We start from the raw sequence: 26,078 nt of genomic DNA on the forward strand, positions 1-26,078 counted from the left end.
AGAATTTCACTCTATAACTATCCATATTACCTCTTCCCTATACCTATCACTTTTAATTTTTCTTTTACTGACGGTTTTTATGATAAGTAAGTAAAAAAATCCAATTTCTTGCGAGGATGTCTGTGAAATTGCTAGCAAACTTTAAAACAGAACAACCAATATGTCATAAGTCATCATTAGATGTTATTGGTCTGTAAAATCCTTCACTAATTCGACCGTATTGTAACTGATTTCTTAAAATTCTTCTTCATTTCTTTCTGTTTATTGGTGGTAAATTGGAATATCTTTCATTAGAAATTCTGCATGTTCTATTTTTAATTCCATTGCACTGGCCATGAATAAATAATAGATTTAAAATATCAGCATTTGAATACGTATTGTTTTCCATTATTTTAAAGTCAGTATTTAACTAAGTACTACTGTTAGATTAACAGCAAATAACTTATAACATATAGGTTGTTTTGTTTTTAAGATTGCTAGCAGTTTGCTTAGTCGCCAGGAATTGGATCATTTCAATTACTTATCTCAAAAACCGTCAATTACAGAAAAATTAGGAGATAAATTTAGGGAAGTGCAAAAATTTTATAAGTTTTCCATTAAATAAACAGGGTGTTCCATTTAGAAAAAGTTGCTTGTTCAAATAAATTCAATCGTTGTTAATCTTATCAGAAGCAAACTCCAGAAATTTTGTTTGATTTAATATGAAAACATAATAATAATAGGGTAAAAATGCGAAAGCTAATAAAAAAACATGATTTTTAAAAATAAATTTAGTAAAAAGACCAAATATTTATTTTAAGAAAAGACCTAATCTAGTCATATTCAACATTTTTGACAATGTCGTTTCCAAAATGTAATTTTTCTGAAAGTATTTTCTGTTGTCTGAATATACCGTTCTAATATAAGTAAGACCTCGAAACAATAGGACCTTTCTGTCATAGCCATTCTTATGTCTCGATTTTTGACAAAGTTGTAAAACATTTTCTTAATTGATTACTTGTTTAACAATTTCTGTGTATCTGAAATGTTTATTCTTTACTACATATTTCAAAATTATTATTTCTACAGGGTGTTAGAAATTTAACTGCCTTAATTTTAACAGACGATAGAATACATTAAAATAATAAAAAAAACCTTATATGACATGGGTCCCAAAACTCAACTATTTCCGAAAAAAAAATTATCAAAATCTCCAACTTGATATACAAAAGTTCGATTAATTAAGGAATATTTACATAACTGCGTGCATAGAATACTATAACATACAATGTTTATCACTTTTTAAATTTCTTTATGCCAAATTCTAAAAAATAATTAAAAACTGGAAAGCAATTGTCTTGAAATTTACTAAATGTTTCACAATAACAGTTGTTTACATTTTTTCCATAGGACAAGTATTTCGTTTGTTGGTCGCTATTTATTTCACTCTTTTTTTTAAAGCCACTTCTTAAGATATTATCAGTGAAATTTGGTTATAACAAGGAACATTTTTGAAGATTCGAAACGTTTAATGGAAGCATCCACCTAACATGATCTAAATGATCATGATGATTCCATCAAAGGAAGCTACCCTTGCAATAGACATGGCCCAATAGTCTCCACTTCCTAAGCCTTGGACCAGATGTATCAAATTTTATGTCTCTCTCCCATTTTCCCTTGACTTGGCCAACAATAACGAATCTTTTATAACATATCGATCATTAATGCAACACTACCCATTTCTAGTGCAAAAACACCCTCCTTATCTGCTTCACGATCAATCAAACCACCCGACGTGTATACCCGGAGTCCACAGGGCCATTATGTTAATAGGGCAGCAACAATGCAAGCTATCAAGTCCGCTTCCTTTCTGGGGCACGTCTGCGAGCCGACGCCGTTCAGAATGACTTCATTACTGCATTAGGAGGACAGCGAAGGCCGGCTCGACCTTAGGACGGTAATCTATCAAACCCGTAATTGTCATCTCGGTGGAAATTGATGAGGTGTGTGATCGGAGCGAGACGCGAGGGCACGTGTTGGCTTCGTTGGGCGTCCGTCGCCCACCATGCACCGAGAACGCCGGTGAAAAATCGTCTCCGTATTTAGAGAAATCCATTGTCATCCCATTTATAGTGTCAAGGTATAGTGTTAGAACATAAACACCGAAATGTAAACCTGTTAATTACGAGAAAAATGCTTCTGGGAAAGATTATGAGACTAATTCATGGAAGAATATAAGAAGAACGATAATCTAATCCAAAGACAATAGATGAAAAGATCATTCTGACGGGTTCTGGGATTTAATGTCTTTAAGTCAAAAGCCAGACTCACTCTAGATGAGAAAACTCTGAAACGATTCTAATCTAAAGGTAATTGAATGCATTTTAAGACTTTAAAACACTTTAATCCAAAGATAATCAATAAAAAGATACAAAACAAAACATATTAACAATCTTGAAGTTCCCTAATTCAAACAAAATTCGCAAATAGGTTTTCGTGTAGGGTTCTGAGAATTTAAAATGTCTTTAATTCAAAAGCTATTTACGAAAGAGCCATTATGGAGGATCTTAAAACATTGAGAAACTTCTACTCCGAAGGTAATTGAAGAAGTGATAATTACAAAGTCTATTAAGGTTCTTGAATCCAAACACAATCTGCAAGTCATTGTGATGGGTCTCGATACTCTAAAATGCATCGAACTCAAGAGTAATCCTTTAAATAATCATTGCGGAAATTTTTAAGGCTTGTAAAAGGTTCTAATCTAAAGGCAATTGATAAAAAGATAGCTGCAAATTGTTTTAAGATAGTTCACGAAATTATGAAGGGTTTTCAGATTTTTCAAAAGGATATAATCCAAAAGCAATTCACAGAAGAAGTATTTTGGGAGTTAATTCGAAAGATAATTTCATAATTTAGTTACCTTTTTTTATTGGTAAAAAGGTGATGAAAACAACAGTTCAAAACATTCAAAGATTTACTGGGAAGAGATTTAGATCCATAGAGATTGCTGTAAAAACGTCTAAACCAAACTCAATCTGATATCTGACGAGGATATGATCTAAGTAAATCAAGTGGAAACAAAACTTTTATCAAAGTTTTGTAAAGAATAGAATTAAACTAAAGTATCTGCATTAAATTAAGCCATACTGAGCTTTGAAGCACTAGAGTTATCGGTATATTTGACACAAATTGCTTAATTTTGTTTGGTTCTTTGTTAATGAGAATTCAAAATTCACTTTTGACTGTAGATTTTAAACGGAAATATTGTCTTCAATAGGAACGTTTAATCTAGATAAGACCACAGCAAATTCAAATAAAACTTACGAGAAAAATGTGAAAGTTACTTTTGGAAGTGATTTTAGGTTTCCTAAAAGTTTAAAAATGCCGTACAAACGTCTATTATGGCCTTATTAAGGATGTGCACTTATTTCACTTGCACAAGTATCTTACAACTAGTAATATTTCTTGAGACTCGTAAGACCTCCAATGTGTTTGGGTTACAAATGGAAAACAATGCAGAGGTTCTAAAAACATCTCCAAATTAGTTCCGTATCAGATCTAGACCGATATGGAGCTATTTGGACCCTTTGGTAAGACAAGTCAGAATAATGTGACCCTAGCTTGGATACTACGCCATAACAATAATCAGGAGCAACAAGAAAGCTGAATTACCCACAACAGGCTCATCTATAGCTCTACAAAGAGCCTGAACACTCCTACGGATATTCTAGATGTTATACTAGTAACTAGCTCATGTAGGAATGGCTGAAGAAAAATAAATGTCCAAAAATTGTGGTAATGAAACATTTGAGCAGAAGAGAGACAAGAAATTCTTAAAAAGTCAATTGAATGATTTGATGGCACACCTCACCATTGTTGTTACTAAGAGTAAGAATTAAAATATCACGAGTTTGTGGAGTGAATATTCAATGATTAAATCAACTATTTTCATAGAGGAGAACGTGGATATATTAAAATACCCCAAGCTGAGAGCATTTTGGAAACGTAAGAATGACGGCTATACACCTAAAAAGTCAAAGGTTTCTATGAGGAAACAAGTCAACGATTTTCTCGTTCAGGCACCCGATAACATATTTGCTCATGAAGGTAATGACGGTCTTAGGCCGCCAGGATCAAGAAACGAAGACAACGACACACACACACACACACATACACACTCCCCATACCCTCCTTACCCCTCCCCTCCCGCGCTAGCCTAAGGGCCACCTTAGCAAAGCGCATCCCAGGCTGCATAGCCGCACTACCCTACCCAACCATACCACACATAAACATGACACCACCCCCGGAGTTTACACAGACGAGCCGGCGAAGCAAAAAGAGCGCCAGAAGAAAGGGCCCTAGCCGGCGGGGCCCAGCCAGGACAAAAGGAGGTCCCACAAAGCGCCTACACCGGGGTAGACGACGGATGGGGCCCACCTACGAAGGCTGTCCAGACCTACACGAGATGAGGCAGGATAAAGAGGGATAATCCCCCTCGATCCCAAATCATTGAGGCCAATTTCTAGCCATGGAATAATGGCGCGCGGTCTTAGGCATTGCAAGAGCATGCCGTTCTGATGAGTTATACAAACTTACTTTGGACGTCAATTTAAAAAATTTCGAACAAATTATTGTAGTTACAATTCCATTCTCACCTAGAAATTCTCAAGAAATATATCAAGATCAGATTGGAAATTAAAATTTCACACGTTTTTATGCGCTATCAAGCAGGTAGATGTTAGAACCAACCAGTCGGCAAGAATATCCTTTCTATGATTCCTAATAAGATTGCACAGTTTTTGAAACAAGGACATCCTGAAACATATGCAGGCCATTCATTCCGAAGAACATCGACAACGTTCCTGGCTAATACAGGAGTTGATGTATGAGCAATCAAGAGCAATAAGAAAGCTGAATTACCGACAACAGGCTCATCTACAGCTCTACAAAGTCCCGAACTCTCCTACGGATATTCTAGATGTGTTACTAATTACTAGCCGAGGAAAAATAAATGTCCAAAAATAGTGGCAAGGAAACATTTGGGCAGAAGCAAGACAAGAAATTCTTAAAAAGATAATTGAAGGATTTGATGGCACATCACACCATTGTTGTTACTGTTACTAAGAGTAGGAATTAAAATATCACGTAAAAAATTGAGTGTTGATGATGTAGAAAATATCTTGATAATATGTTGATAGTGAAAAAACTTGATGGCAGATAAATTAATTTTTTTCTCGTTTCCATTACATTCCTCAACTAAAAAAACTTCTACCAAATAAATTAGAGACATGGATTTTTCTGTACAATTTTTTTTTTAAGTTTCGGTTCTAAAGTCTCAAGCGCCGTTATTCTTTAAATACGAGTAAAACTTTTTTCAAACAGCCCGCTATGGACGCGTACCTCGTCATTACAGCATCAAAGATTTTTGTCAGCGCCGCCGAGATCCAATTAACGGAGGCCCCGCCCCCGCAATAAATCTGCCTCGAATTTTAATTTCAAGACTGGAATGGCGGTAATTTCTTTAATTTTTTCCGACATACCTCCGTCGCAATTGGATCCATGGTTTAAATTGCATTTTTGTTGTGGGGCGCAATTTCGCATTTATTTCTTCCAGGGCCGTGATCACGGCCAGATAAAATTCCTGACTGATACGGGTTGATATCTCACATCAAGGAGAGACAGCAAAGACAAAGAGGCGAATAATTCACGTTTCTGTGTTACTTTTCCATTGAAAATGAATAAAATTGTAATTATAACAAAATAAAAACATCTATAAATCTGTTTTGAAATGAAATTGAGTAATAAATCTATTTTAAATCAGTTTTAAGCGTACGATTAGCTTTCTTAACCCTCAAAGGTCACACTAGTGCGAATTCGCACCACCATTTCTTTTAAACAGCTGGCATTCCTCAGGTAGCAGCTGCCGAGTGTTATTGTCAATCAAACTAGATAGTCTGAAAAGTCCAACCGGTGCGAATTCGCACTAGTGTGACTTTAATGTGGGCAAAAGTGTGGCTGAATGTATTTATCAATATTTTTGCATAATATCGTTATCTTGTTTTACGCAATGTTCTCTCTGTAATCCCGAAATGGCCAATTATATACTGGCATAATGACGTTTTATACGCGATATATTACCACCACACAACACAAAGCCTTCTTACCTGGTAAGCGTCTGGTATATTGACCGGTTCGCCGCTCTCCGCGACGTACCCGACGATGCCCGTGCCCCAGGGGATCCGGATCTCGTCCTTCTTTTCCATCTCCATCAGCGTGCTCTTGGAGCAGACGTCGAAGAGCTTGGAGACTAGGCAGCGCCCCCTGGGGGCTTGGCCGGGAGGCAGAGGGGTGCATCCGCCACCCCTCTCGCCTTGGACTAGGAACAGTGAGCCTCTGTCGGCGTGCAGGAGCAGGCAGACGTTCTGGAGGATCTTGTGGCAGAGGGAGCGCACCTCGAGCTCGTTGCAGATGTCCTTCACCTGAAACGAAAGAAAAATATACTGCTGACTGCGTAAAAAATAACAGCTAAGATAAACATGGCGTCAAAGTGCACAATGTGAATAATTTTGCGGGAGATAAGGGCAATTTTATCGCCTGCGGGTGTTAAGTGTAACTTTATCGCTCAAGGGCGTTAATTGGAACTTTATCGCCCGCAGGAGTTAAGTGGAACTTTATCGCCCGCAGGCGTTAAGTGCAACTTTATCGCTCGCCAGCGTTAAGTACGACTTTATCGCTCGCGGGCGTTAATTGCAACTTTATCGCTCAAGGGCGATAAAGTGACTTTGTGACTGTCTTTATTTCTGTGCAACTTGTTAACGACAACAGTTTAAAATTTGAAAGTCTAATTTTGTAAATGACTACAAAATTTTATATGAATTAAGGGCATAATAGGAACTTTACATTCTTGATAGATACGTATAAAAATATATAATTATTGTCTACGACCAAGCGTTCAACTGTACCTACTTTATGAACAAATTTTGTGGGAATTAAGTACAACTTTATCGCCAGCGGCTACTATACATCCATCGAGCGATAAAGTTACTTATGGTAACGACTTCCTTAATTTGAGACATTGTACGTATCGGAGCGTAATACGTAGCGTGTATGGCTTTGCTGCTATCTTAATATATACATAAAGCGTTAAAGTATACTTTAACCGACGTTAAGTACAACTTTATCGCCCACAAGCTTCTATAAACGATAAAGTCCTATTAAAAGTGTATAATTTAATTATTAGGTTTAAGTGCTAAAAAATATGCGCAATTTTGAATAATATTTTATATTAGTGCATATACAATATTTATTTGTATGTTGATTATTTTTAATTTGATATAACGAGATGTAGATGTTAACATCGCTTTTGAAATTCTGCTCTGTTCATTTTCTCTATGCCGACGCATTAATAAAGGGCGGATGCAAATAACTTTCACAAGTTTGACAACGATTTTATCAGGGACTCCCTGTTGCGATAACGGCGCATACTTTAGGGTCGTATCGGCCCTAAGGGCGGGCCATTATCCCAAATTCTGTTGTGGTATCGGCAGATATGTCACATACGGTCGCCGAGATTCGGGTGAAGGCCGGAAGTAAGCCTTTAGAAATGAGATTTTTGTCTATTGTGCTAAATTTTAAATAAATATGTGACCAAAATGGGGTCATGAGCTTAACAAAAAATAGACGTGGGACATAATGTGTGGTAAGGATTTATATAGGGTGTTTCCAGGATTTTCAAGCAGATTTAAAAAAAAATCAGTTTGCAAAGCTATAACCTCTATATCAGTTTCCATTCTTCAATCATCACCAGTACCAAATAGGGAATATTTTTATTTGATTTTTGAAAAAATGCTTCTAATAATTTTTGGTTTGTATTTTTAAAAAATATGAGTTATTATTAAAATACATATGTATTTCTAAAAAAACAAATTCAGTTTTGTTTGTCTAAATACCAAGGGCAATTTTTATACAGAAGATGTTTGTTTTAGGTGACAATGATATTATTTTGAAAAAGCTTAAATACAAAAATTATGAAATTTTTAACAAAATTCTAATAGCGTTAATTAATAAGTAATATTACACAAAATCAGTAAATATTATTTGATTGGTCAAATTCTTAAGAACCTTATTATGGGAGCTATTTTGATGAAGTCGTATTTTAATTAAAAAAATATGTAAGAAGCTGAAGTATAAATTAAAAACATCACGATAAAAAATATAAAAAACTGTAATTTTTCGATTTCTTTTAATATTAACTACATATTTCGATATGGATATTTAAATTTGTTAAAATAAACAAATTCGATTAGATTTTGGTCAATAAATCCCCATATTCTTGGCAAAATTGACCTGTATATTTAGATTGTGCTTATTTAATACAATACAAGCAAACATAATTAAAAAACATTTTTTTCTAAAATATGGAAGAGATTCCCATTTGATGACAACATTTAAGCAGTCGTTACACTTATATACCGGGTGAACCAAATTTAATTATTAATACAGGGATCTTAGGAATTAGTAGAGATACTGAAAAAGTTATTTTACTGGCGTACTTAGTTTCTTTTTGCACCTTTTGGATAAAGACCGATTGCAATTGGAATATGAAAAAAATCACGAAAATGTGAGAAATTCCCTGATATTTTCCTGACTTTTCCAGACCTAATAACTCCAGCTTTTTTGATTTTGTAATTGATATACGATATATTATCCATAGCCTGTTTTACTGAGGAATACCCACCAATGCTTCATTTTTAGGTGTTGAAATTAGAAAAAAAAATATTTTCTAAATTTTCGTTTTGTCTAGAATAATAAATAATAATAATAAGAAACTTGGAATCATGAACCGGGCGCAAATACGTGAATCAGTGGCAAACATTCCAAGGTCATTATCGCTAGAAACCCCAAATATTAGACGCCACTGAATAATTCGATGCTGCTGCTTTAAGCAATATTTCTAAAAAATCTCTACCTGTTCGCAGAATTTTCTGATCTTTTCGGAAAGGGAACATGCCCTTTTGTGAGCCACTACATTTTACAAACACTGCTCGATAAGATTAATTTTTGACTAATGATATCGTGGGAAACAACTACTCTGCGGACTAAAGCCCCGACCAGCATTGAATTACAACCGCAATATATAGTAAAGATAAAACATCTAGTGGTAAGTGATTAGTCAATGTAAGGCTACGCTTTATTCATCCGAGTGTTTTTTTAAGACCGTTTCCGACTATTTGCGTTGCTTTACGGGGAAGGCTACAATGGGAGCGTGGTGGGCGGTTCCGAGAAGTGCGTGGCGTACAGGAAACGCGCCGCCCGACCTAATTAAACAGAGAGACGAGACAAGAAAGGCCTCCCGTTTACATACCGTTCACCGAGACGCTTATTTGTTTTTCTTCCGTCCAATTTCTGGGACGACACCAAAACGCGCGGTCCGCTAAGTGCCGGCTTCGATTCGCAATTTGGCAGGGGATAAGAGCCACAATTAGACGGAATTGGTATTTTTAGCGCGACCGCTCAAAAAGTGTCATACGAGGGCGCTTCAGATATAATCTCGATATAATAAAGTATCGGCGAGTAGAGATGTCTTATATACTTAAAAGCAGCACATATAAAAATGTATTTAATCCACTCCCTCACAGAAAAATCAAAATTTGTTTTCAATAAAACCATTTTTTAACTAGCAATGTGGGAGACAACTACTCTGCGGACTAACGCTCCGATCAGCACTGAATCACACCTGCAATATCTAGTAATTGTAGTAATGCCATAAGACAAATAAACACATGTTATAAAAATATGTGTATATGATAATAAAATTACGACAAAAAAAACAACAAAAATACAAATTAAGTTAAACAAAATTACGGTTTTCGATTAGTAAACATTAACAATGAGCAAAATAATATGAGTACCTATACATAATTTATGAAATAACAATAAAAAAGAACAAAACACAAACAATTAACAATTATGTTAAAAAAAATATAAAAATACCAATGAATAAGTAACAGCAAGTGAATTTAAATGTTTACAAACAAAAACTAGAATGAAAAAACAAACAGAAAATCTCAATTATAAGAGCAGAAAAATCTTTTAATGTATGCCAGAGAATTGCATACGTCCGGCATATCCTAATGTTAATATAATTAACAAGCATTTGATGGAGAGATCATTGCAAAATATTTGTGCGAAAAGAAGAAATAACAAAGAAATTACTAGCCAAATAACAATAATAGATAATAAATGAAATGAAAATCTTTGGGCTTTTTCTAATTGATATAATTATAATAAAGAGACTAAACCACAGAGACACACTTCAGCTTGGGGCTCTACCAGAACTCATATAGTCTTTCCGAAGTCAGCTGAACAAGCAAAAAAAACGTCAGGTAATAAAATTTAATGAGTTTCATAGGCGTCCCTAAATAAATTTTCTGCTAAAGGTAAAAAATTAAAATAATTTGTATATAATGTGTAGAAAATTTCTATTGTATGTTCATTTGGCCAACAACATATTTTAATTATTTATGTTCTCAAACAATGTTACTATATTGGTGGTAAATTTCGTTTTGTTCCGTTTCAAAAGGTCTCCAAAATGCCATGTTGTGATTATATTAGTAAACAAAATATCCCTCTTATTTCTCCCTTTCGCAATTGTAATATGAATGATCGATAGAAGGTGCCTATAATAAATTAAAATTACCTGAATCACACCAAATTCCGCATTGCTGCACTGCACTGTGGGCAATTTTTCAACCACTTGTCGTCTGCTGTGATTTATTGCCCAGTAGCCCAATGCAACTGTAATCGTTTTCTTTTGCCCGCGCTCGCATTCTTCAACTGAGCATATACATTTCTATCGCCTTAACGTTTAGTTCGACCAGACTTGTATATGGGTATGGCTAAATAAATATGGGAACAAGTTTTTCAAATATTTCAATGCCGAGTTGCTGCGTCAGCGACCGAACCTGGTACATACTATCAATATGTTGGCTCTTCAATTGATATCGGAAAAACTATACCTAAGGTTGATACGTATAGTGGAAATATACGCTAGATAACACCAAAATTTTTATATGCCACTGCGATGCGTTTAGCAAGGAGTGGACATTAAAATTATTCGCGATCTAATTAATAAAAATAATAAAAAAGGCCGCAGAGTAGATGTTTTCCACAATATCATTATTTAAAAACTTTCATATTCGTTTACAAAGGTAGCAAAAATGATTTCTATTTTTATTTATTGCAGAATGGGCTCATTAAGTAAAATTTCACTTATAACTTCTTTTTACATTTTCCGTAACCCCCTAAATATAGGTGAAAAAATCAGCTCCATAGCGTTAATTATGTCTAATTCGCAAAATATTTGCAACGGTCTATGCTGTTCGTAGAGCAAATGTAACGTCACACCACTCCATTGGCTCTATTAATAACTATTATCCCAAGTTATTTATTTGTGGTACAATTTTAGCAGTTTACTCTGTTTATTGAACATGCACTATATTCATGGTGATTTAGGTTAAGTATATTTGTATACATATTTACTGTTTTTTTTCTTTTTTTTGTATTATGTTATTTAGTTGGGTGGTGTATACAAGATAAATAAAAAAATAAATAAATAAAATAAAGATATATCCCCAGCAATATAATATACTCGTATTGACTAAAGGAACTCTTGCGTCAAGGGTTATTTTTATTAAACCTCTTTTGCCTAACCAAATCCTCATACCAAAAAAGCATATAAGAAAAAAATACAATATTTACATCACCGACTTCAGTTGAAGACTGGTGCAACAAGGAGATAAGTCCATTTTTTTAAATAAGATTTCTGCAGATACAGGTTTTAAAATGTACTCTTTCCGTTAGGTGCAAATGTCGAATCTGCTGACTTAATACAAACCTACCTAGAAGATCAAATCACCTTATCCCGTGCTAAACATTGGTGCAAGAATGGAAAAACTTTTGTCATTTATTTCCTTTTTGAGTCACATGTGCGTTTTTGCTTTGTGTTTTTTTCGCTTGGTAAGTGTTCTGATATTCGTCTATTTTAAATATTATTATTTTTTAAGTAATATAGATATGTATCTAATAATTACAGAGCCAACTCACCAGCTCAAAAATGAGATCCTTCTCGTCCAGCTGCCTCAGTTCGTGCCTGGACCGCCTCTGCCTCCTGCCGGGGGTTGGACTGCCGGTGCTGCCGGGCGTCTGATTTTCGCTGGTCAGGAAAGTCGGCTGCCCGTCGATGGTGCTGATCATGGGCTTCAAGAGGCCGCCGCGCTCGAACTCGTGCGCCGAGATTTTGCGAACGGGCGTCGTGGCGCCCGAGCCGGCCCTGGACTGGTTGTGGGTGGGGGATGCCAGCTCAACGCTGGAGGAGGTAGGGGTGGTATGCGACACCAGCCACGAGTCCACCACTTGCCTGGGGGCTTTCCTGAAACAGATATTGCCGTTTAGTGGAATTTATATAACGAAATTTCACTTGCGAGGGGATCCCGCCGTGCTGCAGGTTTCAGGGACGTACTCTACTAAATGGTAACGGTAATAATAAAATTAATTTAGGCAAACGAATGTATAAAATGTTGTTTGATTGATTGATTGATTACTTTCATTTATAGGTAGGTATAAGGATATAATTTTTACAATATGACATTAGATTAGCAACAAAGGCAAGTCTTAAATAAAAGTTGTAATTTTATTCAACCAAAATTATAAGAATGAATAATAGACCAGGGCGGATCTGTCAAAATATCCCACTTCTTGGATATAAGAGGGGGCAAGCTAATTTTTGCTGGAATACCTTAAGTACAACTCACATAATAAAAGTGTAGACCCCTAGATCTGGGCGAGGTCCGGAACATTTTCGAAATTACAAAAATGTTTAAAAAATTTTAAAAAATACCTATTTTATCGGAGTTTTTCACTTATATCTTGGAACCTATGCATTTTGGAAGAATATTGAAGAGAAAAACAAGTTTTAGAATTGAATTCTGCACAAGATACTGTAAGTTAAAAATGTTTAAATTTATTACCAATGTTGCAAAATAGCAATAATTGATTAAAAAAGGCAAAATAATCAAGTTTTTTGGATAATTTTTTAAAAATATTTTAATTGCTCCCAGGGTATTCTAATTTTAGTAAAAAAAAACAGTAGAGTATAATAAAACAACACACCAAATTTCATTAAAATCGGTTCTATGGTTTTCGCAAAATAATTTTTTGAAAAAATTTTGTAAAAAATTTTCGAATTTTCAAAATGTTGCACAGCCTCAAATAAAGCATTTAGATACTTGAAAATTTTTTCACATATGAAAGACTGCTCAACCTTTCAAATAGTTTTTGAAAAATTGAAATCGGTTGATTAGGTCGGCCACAGTAAATTTTTAAAGTTAACACTCTTCTTTTTATTTTTAAACAATTAGATTACATTTATCAATTTGCAATTTAGTTTTTTCCAAAATTATAACTTTAAAGTAATCGGAAAGACGCTTCTTTAAAAAAAAATCCGTGTATTGGTTCCCGAGATATAAGCGGTCAAAGTTTATCGGCATTTACCGTTTATTTACAACAACAACAAACAATTTAGCAATAATCTTTGATCCACTGACTTCGTTTTTCCGAGTTCTAAGATGGAAAAAATTTTCATATCCATAAGTTATAGGCAACATAGATAAATCAGCGGAAAAGCTGTCGCTCGCTCGCGCGAAAAGTGACTCAAACACGAAAAGTGGTGGAGGGGGCTTTCGCTCCGAGACTGAATTCGGAGGTTCAAAATGCGAAGGTACGAAAAAAATTATCTCGGCTTCTAATGGACCAATTTTTGATCTTTTTTTTTAATCCGATGTCTCGCGAGCCAAGGTATTCGAATATGCACATATTTTGTTATAAACAAATTTATTGTTTATGCATTAAATATACTGTATATTTTATCCTATGCTATTGCATTTCAATGAAAAAATTTGTTTACGTATATATTTCAACATTCCGAATATGGATGTATTTAGATATAATTATTACAATTATTTGAGTAACTTTTGTTTAAACAAATTAAAACAAATTAAATTTTTTTATTTGGAAGTTATTTTTTTTTTGTTAAAATACATTAAGAAAAAATAGTACTTTAAAATTATAATTTTTGAAAAAAACTAAATTGCAAATTGATAAATGTAATCTAATTGTTTAAAAATAAAAAAAAGTGTTAACTTTAAAAATTTACTGTGGCCGTCCTAATCAATCAATTTCAAAATTTCATTTCAAAACCATTTGAAAGGTTGAGCGGTCCTTTCTATGTAAAAAAATTTTCAAGTATCTACATGATTTATTTGAGACTGTGCAACATTTTGAAAATTCGAAAATTTTTTTCAAACAATTATTTTGCGAAAACTAATGAAATTTAGTGTGTTGTATTATTATACTCTAAAGTTTATTTCACCAAAATTGAAATGCCCTCGGAGCAATTAAACAATTTTAAAAAAATTATTCAATATAATTGATTTTTTTGCCTTTTTTTGATCAATTATTGCTATTTTCCAACATCGGTAATAAATTTAAACATTTTTAACTTACAGTATATTGTGCAAAATTCAATTCTAATACTTTTTTCCTCTTCAATAATCTTCTAAAATGCATAGGTTCCAAGATATAAGTAAAAAACTCAAATAAAATAGGTATTTTTTAAACATTTTTGCAATTTTGAAAACGTTCCGGATCTCGCTCAGATCTAAGGATCTACACTTTTTCCACCTAAAAACAGATCCGTCCTGGTCTATAAACTGAACTTAATACGTTTATTCTTGTGCTTAGTTTTGTCCTGGATATCTTATTACTCGAAATACAAAAAAATTCTGTCAGAAACAAGGAGACCTTAAATTATCACAGTACGAAAATACGTTTCTTTACGAAAATATCATTCTGTGGATTAATCATGCCGCTTCCAATGACAATAATATAACATTTCAAAGGCTACGGAAAGCCCCAAAGGGCATCTCTTCGTCAACGCCTACAGAGTAAGTTAACGATGCCATCGGCTGACGCGGAGCCATCGTTTTTATTTAATTATCGATATTATACCTCGGAGAATAATAAAGTCCTTTATTTAATCCGGCCGTAAATTTATCCCGGCAGATGTTTTAAGTAAACGTTCGGGTTCTTGTGATTCCGATGTTTAGAATTCCTACCGAAATAGCTCGGGAGCGAAGCTAAACAAAATTGTAGTAAGATCGTTCCCTTCTGTTTCTGCGTGCCACAGCGGATCCAAAAAGTCTTTTTAATAATTTCCTTTTCCACATAAATCTACGGGCGAACCGAAATGCGTATGATGAAAACAGTCAACTTCTACAGATTTAAATTTGGAGGTACATAAAAACGATATATGTAAAAAATTTATATTTAATTTCGGTTGGCATTTCCAACAAGAAATATATCTTCCATTTTAATCGAAAATACAAAATATTTTTAAGTGTTTTAAGTTGAAAAATTAAATTTTTTAAAGAGTACCCTCAGAAAATTTAAAATTCCTAAACTACATTTTGCAGCCTTATATTTTTTTGTGACACAAACAAAATTGAAGTTATTTTTCATTTATTCAACTACGTTGTAAGCTTACTTTAAATTAAAAATGTAAAATTTGAACAATATAGTTTTTCTAATAAAATGAAAAACATCTTTTTTTTGTATTTCCAGTCGAAGTTAAATGCATTTATTTAATGTCCATAATATTCAGTGGGGTCGAAATTCTAGGGTTTTTAATGATGGGGTTGCCCGCAGTATCAATTATTTAGTTTACAAGTATCTTAAAAGACGTTTGGTAATTAAATGTGTTATTAATGTGATATAATTTTTAAATATCAACACCCTGTATGTATGTCGAAAATGAAGTGTAAAATCCAATATTAATGTTTGTCAGAGTATATCAAAGTGATTTACAAACGGTGACCAAAGATGAAACCTTCTTTGGTGAATTTTAAAGGGAGCCTTGAATAAAATTTGTATCTAGGACGATTTGTTAAAAAAATACAGTAAGCGAAATAATTTGAAATTGGGCATATTTGTATAAACATTGTGCAAAATCTGAGACGTTTTCTAAAATTTAGAAGCTCCAGTGGCGGAGGTACAGGGTATGGGCGGCATATTTTTTTAAATAAAATAGTACGCCACTGCTTCACGGCAACAATCATGATATTTTCGGATTTGTCTTTCAATTTTACACAAATTACTACCCTTACTATGTTTTTCAAGAAAAGACTGATTTTCGAGTAAAACTTAAAAAAACGAACTGAAAACACTACAAAAAGAATTCCAGTGGGTTGATGTTGGTGTTTTCAGTTCGTTTTTCAAGTTTTACTCGAAAATCAGGCTTTTTTAAAAAACATAAAAGGGTAATAATTTGTAGAAAATTACAAGACGAATCCGACAATATCAGGATTCTTACCGTAAAGCAGTGGCGTACTATTTTATTTAGAAAAATATGACACCGATACCCTGTATTTCCGCCACTGGAGCACCTAAATTTTAGAAAAAGGCCTCAGATTATGGACAATGTTTACATAAATACATCTGCCCAATTTCAAATTATTTCACTTACTAGTGTTTAAATTAAAAAAAAATTAAAATATTTTTTTAAGTTTAAGATACAGGGCTATCTTTTTAACGAAGCGTCCTATATAAAAACTTTATAGGAAAGACTCCCCTTAAAATTCACCAAAGAATACGAGGTTTCATTTATGGTCCCCGTTTGTGAATCACCCTGTATCTATATGTCTCAGAACTTAATTTATGGAACCCCGAAATTGACTCAACATAATTCGAAACGTTGGCATTTCTTGACCTTCCAATCTTTCATCTTTCTATCTTAATCCAAAATAAATTAGGTAGATACATAAAAAAATATGAGCTTACGCCTAAATTTATGAATCATTACTTTCTACCCTTTTTTTGTGACATTTTCTTGCGCGCCCCTGTAGTCCCTCCTATACGAAATTCAGATAAGCTTAATCGGTGTAATGCTGTTATCAGCTTATTCCGTAAAAATTCGGTAAAAAGTGGGTCACAGTTACAGGCCTAAATGGTCGGAAAAAATCTCTGACGTGTGTCGGCGAATATAAATTCGAAATTTCAGGGGAATTTCGTGTCGAAGCCAGAATTTCTCGTATACGCAAATAAACGTGTTCGTTGATGATAAAATCTCTCCGGGTTTTTGTCACAGTTTTAGTTTGTAAAATATACAGGGTGTTTCAGAAAGACCTCCCGTAAATTCAGGGGGTGATAGTACGACAAAAAATAACGAATTTTTTGTCTTATGAACTATATGTATATCTCCTCATTAGAAATTGGAGTCTGAAAAAACTAACCTCAAAAAAATTAGAACTTAAAATGTAATACAAATGTAGCATAACTAGCGCCCTCTATAAAATATACAAAAAATAATTAGACCAGCATATTTGGCGTCTTTAAAAACCCCGGAATACCAAATTTCATAAAAATATTTCGCACCGTTTGGAAATTTTCGTAAAAATTCTATTAAAAAAAATTATTTTGTCTGTATCTCGAAAACAAGAGAAGATAGACATATAGTTCATAAGATAAAAAATTCTAATTTTTTGTCGTACTATCACCCCCTGAATTTACGGGAGGTCTTTCTGAAACGCCCCGTATATTTTTAAACAATGTTAATTCCGCTTATTCTTATTTTAAATCATCAATTACTTGCACACTGTGTGTTAAAAATACAATAATTTCCAATACTGTGTTTAAAAATATAAGATTTTCTGAAATCATATGGCAACCATGCATTATAACATTCCGAATTTGAATACGGATTCCGAAAGAGTTCGCTCTTTCTCAATTTCACGTTCGGATACGGTTAAAGTGAAGACCTTGGAGTTGACCTTGAGGGTAGTTCTCAAGGTCATTTGGTCAGAACTGCCATTTTTGACATCGGATTTTGATAGAGCAGCAAATTTTAAATCCGGATTCAACTTGAGTTCAATGTTTGAACATTTTTATTACTCAATTTCATGAATTTGGTTTCTGCAATTTTCCACTTTCTGAAAATCTGAATTATCGCAATGTATTTGTCCCATACTTCCTATTTCGAACTTTAAAAACTCGTTTTTTTAAATTTATCTGTTATTTGTACGTCCCAGTACAATATATTGCAAGCAGATACTTAAAGTGTGTTATTTATTGTTTTCCTCCATCATCTTTGGACAGTTCTAGGTCACAAGTGTGCCGGAAAATTAGATATGCCACAGATAGCGAATGTGAACAAACCATCAGGTGTGTCCAGGTAATCCGCTTGATTCGCGACGACATCTAGGAACGTCAATAATCGCTAATCCGCGTGATATAGCGACGTCTCTGGGAAGTAGATCGTCAGATAAAACCCACCAGATTAGGATACAATAGCTTACCAATAATCGCTGCAAGTTATTAAAGGATATTCCTAGAGAATTAAATATAGAGTGCAGCGTATTTTCCTTAAAGCTTATCTCGGTAACGAGTAACGAGATATCCTTGGAATGTGTTAGAGTGAGAGGTGGTAATTATACCCAATTGCTATAAACATATACCAACAGGATGAGGATGTTTGTACCAATTTTGGGACGTATGAAGCCGCATCTGTTTCGTGAATGTGAAAATAAAAAACAAAAGTTACTATATTATTGTGGTCCCCAGTTTTGTTACATTCATAATCAAGAATAAAAAATTAATCTTCAATTTATATCTACCTCAGTTTGTAGTAGAAAATGGTAGTACACTAGTAAAAATATTTACTAAAAAGCTACAGAAATTTTGCGATTTTATTAGTATTTATTTAACACAATTACGAAGCAAAGTAGAAAGTAAATACACAAGGTGCTAATTAAGTACGCAGACAAATTTTAAAAGGTCATCCTTTGAGCGATTATAAACCAAAAAGGTTATACAAACATGGGTCTGCAAATCGATAATTTTCTTCGAGATTGTACACCCCCATTACCTTCTAACAAAGACGCCCTTGACACTCTCTTATCTTTCAGGATCCCCACTAATCTTCGGACACTTCTAGGTAACGAGGAATTAGATACTGGAGATAATGAACTCGAACGAAACAACAATCAAATCTTGTCCAGATAATCCTCGTGATCTGCCATTGATCTGGGACGTCAATAATAATTAATTGATAGCATGGAACGAATAATTTGAGAAGCAGATCGCGAGATAAGGTCAGTAAGATCAGTTTTAAAAGCTTTCGTGTCTTTGTCGAGCACCCAGATAGTGTGTTCGTTATCGAGAAAAATGCAACAATGCAAACAATCTGGGGATCGGTGTCAATCATCGTGGTTTGGAGAAGCACCGATTTGTACCTAAACAATGTAAAATTTTCGATACGTCACAATGAAGTACGCATTGGGTTCTAAGTGGTCAAGGACTCACGAAATATTATCTAATGAGAGCAGAAATCATCGCTAAAAAAAATATAAAGTCTGAGTAATAACATTTTAATGTGTAGTGTGGCGATATTGATCAAAGTTTCAAGATATTACAGATCTTATTTCAATGCTACAGTCAACATTTCAAAGTTCGATTAAAAAAAAACAGTTATATTTGTGTTATCTACAGGGTGTCCCACTTAAGACGGATTTATCCGTAATATCAACTGAAATAAAAGTTGCCACAAATCAATTAAAGGGAAATATTTTGTAATCAGTTAAATAACGATATTAAATTATTGGAAAATCCAAACCTCCTTAATCTGTTTAATAATGGATATAGATCAACTTGATTAAATTCTTTTTGAATATTTATATAAAAAACGTCAACATGACCCAGTTTATCTAAAACTGCAAAAAACTGAGTTAAAAATCTGTGTTATTTTGAAGCCAGGAATTTTACACATCGTTGAAGCTATGAAAACGAATAAAAAAAATTATTCTCGACATTAATTTGAAAAAAGTGCAGAAAAATTAATTTTTTACGTTTTTTTTTAGAAAATCTACCGCTAATTTACAAATATTGATGAAAAGACTGAGTTGAGAGAAATTCCATCGTTTTTCTGTTCCAAACGACCAAAGTTTTGGGAAGATTAATGGAACCCGTTCTGTTTACATGCCGCATCTTCCCTTTAAAAATCGACTATCGCCAATTGTCTTCACACGTGGTATGATATGATGAGATGGTAAAAGCGTTAAAAACGAATTGCCACGTTAATTCAGCGAAACGGTAATGGCCGAATAACCGTCACTGTTTCCGTCAAGTGCCGAATAAGAAAATGATTGTGAGATTGGTGCAATATTTAAAATATGGGAGCTTTGATGGGAACAAACCGAGATAATGAGATATATGGAATGAGAAATTTTAAACGCCGTGGAAGAGGATCTTGGTACCAGTACTACAAGATTAGCTACAAAATTTACAAAAGTGTTATGTTATAAAAAGATAAGATGAGTAAACAGATTATTTATTTATTTCTGTGTATTTCATTTATCATAATTGATTACTGCTTGAGTTTTCTACTAGATTACTTGTTAAGTATCATAGTTTATCTTATTTAAAATCTTATTGTTTTGCTTTTGTGAGATAATAGGGCTCGTGGCGAACACTAATTCAACAAAAGTAACGTGCCAAAGAGCGGTATCTCACGGCGGGTGGTGTGGAAATTTGTTTTAATAACATTTCCTTTAAATACGAGATTTGACAACAATGCATAGCCCAGTACCCAATTGTGCATGCGCCGCGACTAAAGTTCGCCGTTGTTTGAGGTCGCACTAGCTTGTCCAGCGGCGGGGTATGAAAACTACTTAAAAAAGGTTAAAAAATCAAGTTTTGACGACGGAATTTGAAAAAATAAACCCTCTGTATAAATATGACACCTACTTAAGATTTTTTTCCAATGTGCGCAAGTTTATGGGCAGAAAAGTGGATTCTAGTTATGTAACTCAAATAATAATTTCCGTATTACGTCGAGACGGACTATATCCGCGCTCGCGCGTAAACGCGCAGCAAATAAAGCATTACGCAATATTTATGGATGTCCGACACGCACTCCAATCCGGCGGGTGGCGATAATGAAATTAAAAAGTCGACCGGGGCACAATCGAGGCGGCATTGAATGTAATGAATGGAGCAATCACTGCCGTTGCGTTGTGCTCGAGCCCGGGTCAGCCGGTCAAGTGTTCGTTGCCCAGCGCCATTGTGCTGAATAATGACTGGACCCGGGGTTGTTGATCACTCCTAATTGCATGCTTGAAAATTTAATGAGCAACTGTTTTTTCGCTATCAAACGGCGACAGTCGCCTCGGTGGAGGAGAGAGTCTCGTACATCGTGTAACGTACATTTATCGGAGGCTACCTTGGACGATTATTGCAGCGAAATTATGCTTAAAACAACTTAATCGGGATATTTTGCACGGCACACTTGACAAGCTCTGTGGGCATCTTCGTTTGCTTCGCCATAAATTATGAGCATATAATATTCGCGATTGCTAAATAAATGCGGCATTTTCAAAAGAAAACTTGGAAATACGGTTATTAAATGTACTCTCGAAAAACAGCACAGCAATCACTACAACAATGTATTACAAACTGACTTTCGAATACAGTCTGGCTTCATAAGAAACCTACGAACTTGTAAAAAGTGGCAAAGCTGCCCAAGTACCCATCTGAGGCAGGCCCAGGGGACGGTGTAGCAAGCCAGGGGCGTACTCGAAGGGTACGCGTGGTAATTTATTTATTAGTTCTCGGAACGGATGGGCCAAAAAGTAAAATATTTCAGTCAACACTAATTTATCGAAAAGTTCAGTGTTTTCAAGTAGGTTTAGCGTCGCCACAAGGCCGTCCTTCGGAGAAGGCTTCATGAAATTTAACAGTATTTTTGAACAAGTTCACTTAGACTGTCGGGGCCATGTGTTGAGCATCTGGTATAAAGAGAAAAATCAATATTTCAAATAACGCGCGAAATGCATTCCAAAGAACGTAGGAATTCCGAGAATAAGTTGTTAGAACAATAATAATAGATCAAATAGCTGGTTTTTAGGCGGATTTTCCAAGCTATAAGAATAGATTAAATGAGATTGACTAATCCATGGTCCGTATTGCTACCCGGAGTCACTAGAGGAAGGCTAGGGTTACTTGTAAGTCCAGTTAGTCACAGAATTATTTATAAAAATGTAAATTTAAGTGTAGTTCTTAAAGAATTAATAATGGTTTGACAATTTTTCCGATTTAAAAGAAAATAATAATTTTAGATTAGTATTTCGGGAACCACCTCCTAAGAAACTGATCCCCATTTAAAGTTACACCCTATATATCTAATTCCGTGAATAAAAATGAAAAAAATAGAGATAAAAATTTGTTGCCTCAGCCATCGATTTAAATAAAACGAGATCTATGTTGATTATTATTAATTCTTTGTTAAATCTAAGGGTCACTGTCATAGTGATGAGATGAAAGTAGAACATTTCGCGCTCAGTATAAGAAATGACAGAAATTGTAACTTTCTATCTGTTTTGATTTCGAAGATTTTCATTTAGTTGCGAATAGAAAGTTGAATAGAACAATAAACTTAAGTAATCGTTTTAACTAATGATGAGAAACAACTACTTTGCAGGCTACAGATTCCGTTCAACAGTGAATCACGCCCGTAATATCTAGTAAACAGGCCAAGATCATTAATTAGCAGAATCACCAGATATACACCGGTTTTTTCGAACTTATTACTTGTCATCAGTCATAGGTGAGACGAACGACAAGTGATTTACTATTTGGTATTTTTTTTAGGTTATATCTCGCCCACACTGAAACCATTGTCTTTTAAGTAATACTTATTCGACAGTACAAATCTACATGTATTTTGAGGAACAAAAATTCCGTTTATATTTGATTTACCCTCGTATTTTATAATCGAGCGTAGAGAAATCAACATATTGCCATATTTATTTATTATTCATATTATTAAAAAGTTGAGTTCTATAGGTAACTTAAGTACCTATATAATTTTTACCAGATTCTAAAAGAAATTAATGAACAACTGAAAAATCGATTACTATGTGTAAAAATGTCAATCGTATTTTTTTAAATTTAATTACAAAAAACGAAATATTTTGATTTTGTCTCCTAAAATAGGATGAATTTAAACAAGTTTTTAGCGAAACGTAAACAGTATAGAAAATAAAAGAAGTAACCTTCAAATAATGAATATGCGTGACGATCCAAAATTCGCATAAGAAAGGAACCTTTATCACCATATTTTTATGATCGATCAACATGACAAACGATTATTTAAAAATTAACGCCTTAAACTCTTTATCGCCCAGTAAAAATAAACGAATATAAAATAATAATTCTTAATCTCCGACATTACACATACATTTCATAACGTCATTCTTTCACAAATCGACGCGTTACTACGAAAACATGATTTGTAAAATTGTACGTGGAAACATGCTAGCTCACACAAAAGTAAGTTTGACTAGAAATTTAAGTTGGCTACATTGGCGTTGAAATGCATATTGAATGATTGAAACCGTGCACTTATAATGAACTTCTATAATGTATTTTTCAAAAAGTCAGGAATATTTATGTTCAAGTATACTGTTTATTTTATTTTTTTCATTCAACATTTTCAATTAATTTTGTTAACTTACTGTTATAAACGGCAAAATTGTTAATTAAAAAATAGAATAATATGCAGTATGCTGCATACATACATGTGCATGTATGTACATTACTCGACGTTTTTTGAAATAAGCGCACTCTTATCTGATTTATAGTTACTGCTCCTGATAAACTTATTTTTTTGCACATCACAATTTATTCTGAAAATAATTTTATATGCCTAATGCGGACTCTAAGGAGACTGCAATAAAAAGGATTATATGGACCAACCCAGTAGATTGTTGTAAAATATGGAAACTGTAACGGCATATAAGTATATGTATACAGGGTGTCCCAAAAGTATGGAAACAGCACAATAACTTTCGAAAAATGCATTTTGAGGAAAAATGATGCAGACAAAAGATTTAGGATTTTTCCCTGGTTATTTAAAGGTGACCCTAGATTTGACCTTAACCTTCAAGGTTATTTCAAGGTCAAGTTAATTTTTTCAAATGGGATGCCCTACTTTTGACCCCGGAAATTAAGAGAGAAATTTTACGTTCAGATATGTCCTTGACCATTTTCCGAATTTGATCTCTGATGGTCATTAAAGGTCAAATCAAGGTCACGCATGGTTTGGCGCGCTGTCTTGAAAACAACGGGTTGTAAAAAATTACCATAACTAACGTTGTAGGATATTTCCCTGGCTATCTGACGGTGACCCTTGATTTGACCGTGACCTTCACCTTCAAAAACCGCACTATATCAATTTTGGCAAAAGTCAGTTGATTTTTGAAATCACTTCCGCCATCTTGGACTAAAATTCCTCAAAAACAGATTTCAGATTCGTAGTCAGCGACCCCAAAAACCCCCCTATACCAAATTTGGCGTAAATCGGTTAATTTTTTGGAATCGCGTCCGCCATCTTGGACTAAAATTCCTCAAAAACAGATTTCAGATTCGTAGTCAACGACCCCAAAAAACCCCCTATACCAAATTTGGCGTAAATCTGTTAATTTTTTGGAATCGCGTCCGCCATCTTGGACTAAAATTCCTCAAAAACAGATTTCAGATTCGTAGTCAGCGACCCCAAAAAAACCCCTACACCAAATTTAGGGTAAATCGATAAATTTTTTGGAATAGCGTTTTGTCTGAATCACTTTTCCTCAAATGCATTTTTCGAAAGTTATTGTGCTGTTTCCATACTTTTGGGACACGTTGTATATAAATTTATATAGAGAAAGTAATGCAAAAAATTTTGACGGTTCAATAAGTGAATTCAAGTTTAGAGCTGTGAGCGGACATTATAAAAATGCGTTCGTTTCCTCCTCCAAATTAGTGTCCTGTTTGCCGTTCGGTTCTGTTTGTTGTTCGGCATAATGATCAGGTCTGTACGAAGCTTTATACATAAGTGTCCTCAAAATGATATAATTATAATGAATCGTTATTATGCTTTCAAGGTGATTTGTGTTGGGTTTGAAAAGCTAGAACTGCAAATATATAGAAACATTATAGTGAAATATTCATTCGAGCCCTTGTCTATGATGACCTAAAGAAGCCACAGACCTGATCATGACTAAATCTTTGGAGGAATATGAGTTTTTATATCTTTACTAACCTGAGAAAGTAGTCCTGGACAAAATCTGGATGCTCGTCCAGCCAGGCCTCCATCTTAGAGTACTCCGGATCATAGCTGTGGCCCCCAATGACACTGTGGTTGTTGTGCCTTGGGAGTCGATGTGAAGACTCCGATCCAGGTGTGCCCCCATCGGCAGGCATCCGCCCTTCGTCGCCACAACTGCGTAAATGCAAGCCTGGAACAAAAGTGTCAATTAGACCTTGAAAACTAACAGAAGTATAAAACGAAAAGTATAAAAAGTTATTATTGTATTTTTATCACCATCATCTGAATGTAAAAGCTGGTCATCACTCAAGTCAAAGTTCAAGCTGATGGATGACATTTCTAAACTAATCAAATTCAGGAAATGTCACTATATGAAGCGATAATAGTCTGCTTTATTCTTACTAAAATAGTCCTTGGGTCTTACCAACCTGGTTCTAACGTAACTTTGCTGACTAAGAAGAATTTTTACGATTTGGTGGACAACGACAATATATGGGTGGTCAATTTCTACACATCCAAGACAAAGAAAAATCACTTCGCCAAAGAATTTGCCTTAGGGGCTGACATTCTCAAAGGCGTCGTCAAATTTGGTGCCATCGATGTTGAAGATGATGCAGAACTTGCGAAAAATTTCACAATCAACATAAAATACTTGCCTATAGTAAAATTATATGGCATCTCAAACGGCAGAAACCCCAAAGTATATACTGGACCAAAATTTGCTAAGGATCTAGTCGAATCAGTTATAACGAATATCTTGGAGAAGATCAAGGGGCAGTTCGGGAACAAGTCACCGGAGAATTTTATCGAAGAAGTCACTGATGACAATTTCGACAAAATCGTAACGTATTCGAAAGAACCATGGATGGTGTTGTTCTACGCCCCTTGGTGTATCCACTGCAAA

The 26,078-nt window shown here is 34.4% G+C and overlaps 1 protein-coding gene across 3 annotated transcripts in view; it reads right to left on the reverse strand.

Moving 5' to 3' along the window:
- LOC108910480 (dual 3',5'-cyclic-AMP and -GMP phosphodiesterase 11) overlaps positions 1-26,078 on the reverse strand; it is a 145,643-nt gene that overhangs the window by 39,460 nt on the left and 80,105 nt on the right. For all 3 annotated transcript variants that reach the window (XM_018715081.2, XM_018715084.2, XM_018715080.2), the window contains exons 3-5: positions 25,169-25,364; positions 12,085-12,409; positions 6,144-6,458 (exon numbers count right to left, since the gene is read on the reverse strand). In XM_018715081.2, the coding sequence (XP_018570597.1) occupies positions 6,144-6,458; positions 12,085-12,409; positions 25,169-25,364 (836 nt within the window). The remainder of the gene's footprint in view (positions 1-6,143; positions 6,459-12,084; positions 12,410-25,168; positions 25,365-26,078) is intronic.

Source organism: Anoplophora glabripennis, unplaced genomic scaffold (assembly GCF_000390285.2).
Source record: "Anoplophora glabripennis isolate ALB-LARVAE unplaced genomic scaffold, Agla_2.0 scaffold509, whole genome shotgun sequence".
NCBI lineage: Eukaryota > Metazoa > Arthropoda > Insecta > Coleoptera > Cerambycidae > Anoplophora > Anoplophora glabripennis.